Source organism: Hordeum vulgare, chromosome 3H (assembly GCF_904849725.1).
Source record: "Hordeum vulgare subsp. vulgare chromosome 3H, MorexV3_pseudomolecules_assembly, whole genome shotgun sequence".
Lineage (NCBI taxonomy): Eukaryota > Viridiplantae > Streptophyta > Magnoliopsida > Poales > Poaceae > Hordeum > Hordeum vulgare.
This window is the reverse complement of record NC_058520.1, coordinates 555,811,778-555,817,853: the sequence shown is the minus strand read 5'-3', so window position 1 is coordinate 555,817,853 and position 6,076 is coordinate 555,811,778. Positions and strand designations below refer to the sequence as shown.

At 45.8% G+C, this 6,076-nt stretch overlaps 1 protein-coding gene across 2 annotated transcripts; it reads left to right on the top strand.

The window, feature by feature from the left end:
* The first annotated feature begins 2,604 nt into the window (after positions 1 to 2,604).
* Positions 2,605 to 5,685, top strand: LOC123445000. Of its 2 annotated transcripts, none has more exons than XM_045121912.1 (2): positions 2,605 to 3,325; positions 3,823 to 5,685. In XM_045121912.1, the coding sequence occupies exon 2, from the start codon at positions 3,918 to 3,920 to the stop codon at positions 5,469 to 5,471; it is 1,554 nt and encodes a 517-aa protein (XP_044977847.1). In that variant the 5' UTR covers positions 2,605 to 3,325; positions 3,823 to 3,917; the 3' UTR covers positions 5,472 to 5,685. The 2 variants fall into 2 exon arrangements, with proteins under 2 accessions (XP_044977847.1, XP_044977848.1); XM_045121913.1 differs by having other exon boundaries at positions 3,820 to 5,685.
* The last annotated feature ends 391 nt before the right edge of the window (positions 5,686 to 6,076 follow it).

The window sequence follows — 6,076 nt, the reverse complement described above, 5'->3', positions numbered from 1 at the left end:
TATGTGAGGGGGCGCCCCCTCTAGGACACAGAGGTCCCTTTGTTCCCTCCCTCTCTAGTTATCTCTTCTAGTTCTTGACCTAGACTTGAACTACTTATAGTTTTCTCTAGTCCTTCTAACATGGCCTCTGGGGTTCGCTTCTACCTACTCTAATACTCCGACGATGCAAAAATATGGACGATGGAGCGTTGTCGGATCGGGAAGCCCACACGCGTGCAATCCTTAGAGATGTCGTGCTTTCGGTCTTTGGTTCAAGGGGCTTCATCAATGATCTAGACCAACTCTTTTTTTGCTGTAACTCAAAGTTGGTAATGAACCGATCTAACCTTGTATACTCTTCATAGTGATCTAGGAGTATGATCGTTAGGATGACCTTTTCATTTTCTACTATGTTCCTCAACACCGAGTTCTGAATAGTTGTATATTTTAGGACCCAATATGAATGGAACGATTCGATCTCAGCCCAAATGAATCGTTCTCCACGGACATGCGAGACCGGTCGACCAATTTCGTTCTATGTGGAAAACGTTCGAGCGCGAACCCCATCTAGAATTTTTTTTTCCACGAGATCATCTAGAAAAACTTGTTGCTATTAAAAAACCCGCAAGCCTTGAAAAAGAAAAGATTCGGGCCATAAAAGGCCCATATTTGAGCACCTATAATAGAAGGCCTTTAAAAAGTATTTTTAAAGAAAATGACATGATTCACACATGTTATCACGACATGGTTTACCATGACGAATGACAAGACTATTAGTTCAAAGAAAAAAATCAAAGAAGTGTGTGTGGGGGGGGGGGGACACAATTGGCATGCTATATAAAAATAGAATTGCCACATAGCTACATAAAAACTTTGTGATGGATAAAAAACCATGTAAATCATGATTTCTTTTCTCTAACACGCATATAAATACTTGAAAAACAACCCTAATATTTATTGTGTGTGTATGATTTTGCTAGCAAAACCTCGTTAGTGGACCAATGCAACTCCATATTTTCTAGTTATGCTTTTTATGGCATGGCATATTCACTTTCGAACAAGATTTTTTTCTTTGGAAATAAGATTGCAAATGTATAAATTTTGTCCTTAGAAAGGTGGCGACTCTAGAATTTGCCAATGGTACATGACAAGAAACCGGGAAGTTGTTCTCCAAAACAAATATCGTGCCATTAATATAATTTGAGAATTTGTTGTGGAAACATAAAAAAATTATAAACTACAAATTGGTCTAACTAATAAAATTGCGAGGTCGAAAATAATAAAAGTACGACGGTCTAATTAATAATTTTGTTGTGGACTTAAGAATAAAAATTAGCATGCCGCCAATAATAAAACGAAAATTGTGTAACTGGAAATTATCCGTGATCTAATTGTCATGAACTTTGGTACATAAATTGAAAATACCATGTTTGAACTAAATAAAATTGCCAAGATCTGAGAAGTAAATTTGCCATGCTATGAAAATTGTAATATTTCCATCCTCTAAACTATAAAATTTCCATGGTACCTAAATTAAAACTACCATGTGAGAATGTATTAAAAATGCCATGATCCAAATAAAAGTTTGGCATGTATTTTTAAGTACATTTGCTATTGTTCAAAAAAAGAGGACACTTCTACTCATAAGGGAAAATGTTCTTAAAAATATTTAAATTATTTAAATCTTTTTGTACCTGGGACATGGCAAATCAACAAAAAATGTTTCTTCGCAAAAGAAGATGACGAAGTTAGGGGGTTTATTCTTTGAAAAGATGGCACCCATAGGATTTTGCCATGTACACATGAGACTAGTGTAATTCATGTTAAAAGTAATTAAAAAATTCATGAAATATGCCATCTTTAAAATTTACATATTTCACGTTGCAATAGGAAGAAGCCAAGCACGTCGCCACCGCCGTTTGGCTTTGCCAGCCATCGACGAGCGCCAGTTGCTCTTGCTCTCTCGACGAGGAGAGTGAGGGAAGTGGAGTTCTTCGGTGGTTGGTGAGCGAGACGATGGGGGAGAGGAGAATGAATAAGATGGATGGGAAACAAGCTCGACTAGGAAAGAACGTTCATGGAGATTGTTTTCTTATCGAATCGGTTTTCAGCTTTGATGTGATTGTTCCTCTTGCTACACGATTCGTACCTCAGAATCAATGATAGATGAAGTGTTCACCCGCAACATCTAAAAATCTGATGTCAAATTTTTAGCCTTTTGTTTTTTCTGCGGGGAAGTAACACTAATTTGTTTGTTGAGATAATTCATGGTTTTTTTTTGATTCGACGCTGGCACGGCAAGGACAACTTGTCAACAATTTGAAATTCAGAATTTCAGTCATTTCTTTTCTATGAAAGACTCATGTTTTTATCTATTAATAGAAAGAGGGGGGGGGGGGAGGGGGGAGGGCTCCTTCTAGTTTTTTTTTCAAAATTCAGGGTGTCTTTAATTTCACAGGATTTAAAAAACGTGGAAATAGGGAAAATATGAGATTGAAGTGACATGCCAATACAAAAGTATTCAATGAAAAAATTTCAATCCTTGAAAAATCCTAAGAATTTCAATCCTTAATTTTTTTATAAAATTCCTTTGAATCAAACGAGCCCCGGAGTTTCAGTGTTCCCCTTGTTTTTTTTTTGAACGGGGAAGGCCAAACTGACCCTTATATTTCATGTGATATGAGTGTTACATCATTTGCTAGTACATCAATGAGGAAACCAGGAGGCTCCTTCATCCACTTTATAGTTCTAATGAAATCAGCATTGCTAGCTAAAGTATCTGCTACCATATTTGTCTTTCTAGGACGACAGTAATTAAACTGAATAAAACTAAAGTGGTCCGTGGGTTCCACTTTTGTTCTAGTACCAGTCTTCCCCTTGTTTATAACGCTCGCCGAGTTTTTATCCCACCCGACCAAACGTTGGTCCGTGGGTCGCACACTTCGACAAGCATGGGAGCATATATGTATCGTATCGCCACGCCTCCAAGCTTGACTGGTCCCGTCGGCCGCACCAAGCCGAGCGCTTCCTCAAGTCCCGCCCGACGATGCGTCAACAGTCAAGACTGACAGCCATACCATCCGCGATCAAGTCCTTCGCCCCCAAACCAAGGAAAGACGTTTGTCCCGTTGGTTCGGTCGGGTCGTCAAACACCCCGTGCTTGAACCAACCTGCCGGCCGCTTTCCCCTACACTCCACAGAGCCAGTTCATGGGAGGCCCGCCCGACGCTTCCCCCCTCATTCAGTTGCGCCTAGGATCCTTCGCCCCTGCCGCGACCAGAACTCGGATCATCAATCGACGAGCTCCTGGGTGATCCTCTGTTCGACTGGCTTCTCCTCTTGAGAGGTACTCCGATTCTGCTCCAATTCGTGCACTGCATGCCTGCGTTCTTAGGTTTATGGAGATGGATTGGACGATCATCTGGTACGGCTGTTTGATCCGGGGCGGACCCTTTTCTGCGGCCTATGTATGCTTTTGAGGTTCAGAAGAAGAGATTGATCTGCTATGATAAGGAAATCTCATACACGTTGGCGATTTCCCTAGTTTCCGCAGAACTGAATATGTTCCTCTTCTGGTTAAGGATTTCCGACACGCGAAATTTCCGGCTTATAGAACGTATGTTTGGTTGGTTGAGAATCTGTAGTGGTCAATGAAACACATGCTAGTTCTGACTTCTGATGAAGAACATCTGGTTCCAGAACACTATTTTTGGCGTAACTGTAGATTTCGATAATTTGCTACTACAGTAGCTTCATCCTCATATGCATGTTTCTGCTTCCACTAGTACTTGATGCCAGAAATCCACGGTTCTGACCCTCTCGTTTCTGTACCTTTTATAGCAGAAAGAACGCAGCAATTCCTTTCACCAACATCTTCAAGTTCATGATTCCCTGTCCGTGCTCAACCAATAAAATAGATTTCAGTCACACATTCAGAAATGGGTCACGCCATTGCCGAGGATGACATAGAACACATACCATGTTCAGAAGCAGATTCACCAATTCTGACTGAATATCACATCACAGTCCCTACCCTTCACGATGGACTGATGCAAGGGGCAGACCAGCACGAGAGACGACTTCTGGATTTCCTGAAAGCAACGCCTTCAGTGCAATGGCTGAAGGACATCAACGTCTGCGCGCCACTGGGAAAAATTCAGCTGCCATCGATCGGCGTCCACCGCTACCTCCATGTCCACTTCATCAGAACAGTCGACTGGAGCTCACTGCTCACCCTCTGCAAGAACCACCTCAAGCATCCACTCAACATCGCCCTACTCATCTGGCTGCTCTGCGTCGCCGCCGCCGGCGCCATGCTAGGACTGCTCCTGCTGGGATTTCTGAACAAGGCATTCCCTTCCAAGGCCTTGAGACACCACTGGATAGAGATCGACAACCAGATCCTCAACGCCCTCTTCACGCTCATGAGCATATTCCAGCATCCCAACCTCGTCCACCACCTCGTTCTCCTCTGCCGGTGGCGTCCGGAGGACGCCGCCGAGCTAAGAAAGGTGTACTGCAAGAATGGCGCCCGCCGTCCCAACGAGCGAGCGCACATGTCCTTCGTGGTGGCCCTCCTCCACGTCACCTGCATCTCGCAGTACATGGTGTGCAGCCTGTACTGGGGCTACCCAAGCAGGTCACGCTCCGAGTTCGCCGAGAACTTGTTCTTCATCCTCGGCGTCGCCGCGCCGGTCGTCGCCGGCACTCACGCGGTGTACAGCCCTCTAGGCAGAGACGACGACGAGGACGCTGCCGCCTCCTGCGAGGAGACGAAGCAGCTCCACACAGCAGCCGGAGCCGAAGAATCGCCGGAAGAAAGGACGGTGGCCGGCAGCCCGATGTGGGCGGGGGAGCTGCTGGACTGCGGCGAGGACCCGGCGGCGTGCTACCTGTCGTTCCTGTGCACGTTCTGCGTGTTCGGCTGGAACATGGAGCGGCTCGGGCTGGGCAACATGTACGTGCACACGGCCATGTTCCTGCTGCTGTGCGTCGCGCCCTTCTGGGTGTTCAACGTCACGGCGCTCAACATCCACGACTACGTCCTCAGCGACGCCTTCGGCGCCGCCGGCGTCGCGCTCTGCTTCCTCGGGCTCCTGTACGGCGGCTTCTGGAGGATCCAGATGAGGAAGCGGCTCGGGCTGCCCCGGAGCAGGTGGTGCTGCGGCTCGTCGTCGCTGACGGACTACGCGCAGTGGCTCCTCTGCTGGCCGTGCGCGCTCGCGCAAGAGGTGCGCACGGCGAACCTGTACGACGTGAAGGACGACGGCGGTTTCTACGGGAAACTGGTGGACGGCGGTGACCCGGAGCGAGGGCCGGACGTGCCGGTCTCCGCTGAAGCGCAAGAGGTGATCGGTGGTGTTGTCAAACTGACGGTGGACGGCGAGATGGCCCCGCCCGTCCAGCCGGTGGTAGAGTCCGGACGGCAGAGGCAAGCCGGCGACGGCGACATTGTGGCCAATGGTGGTAGTACCGTCCAGCTCAAAAGTTGACATCGGCTGTTGGGTGGTGACTGAAACTACCTACAATGGAAGTAACATTACATAGTTAGATGCCACCTAAGCAAAAATATGATGTGGCAATTAATTAATGAAAAAAGAAAGAAATTGAGTAATTTAACATGTTACTCATAGTAGGAGTAACACAACGGATACCGAGGCAAGATGAGTCTACATGCTCATAAATAAAAGGCTCAATGTTACTACATCTATGTTAATATCCACTATAAAGGTAGTAACTTAGACTACTAACATATGTATGTTACTACTTTATGTTACTCCACATTGTGAATAGTGTGATGCTGTAGAGTATGCGAAAGCTCACGGATAGTATATTCCTATTTTTCGGGGATCTATCTCATTATTTTGACATTTTTATGCCCTTGGTTTGTCATGCTCAGCACAGGACTCTAGGTCGTCAGTCATTAGTTAATGGGAAGAGGTAATAGCACTAGGGCTCCTAGAACTTGCACCGAATGTGATGATTTAGTTCTACAAGTTCAAAAATAACCTTACCCACTCCCAGAACTTGCAGGTAATGTGCAAATCCAGTCCAAACTCATCACCGACCAATAGCAACGCGCCAAGTGGACAGGGCG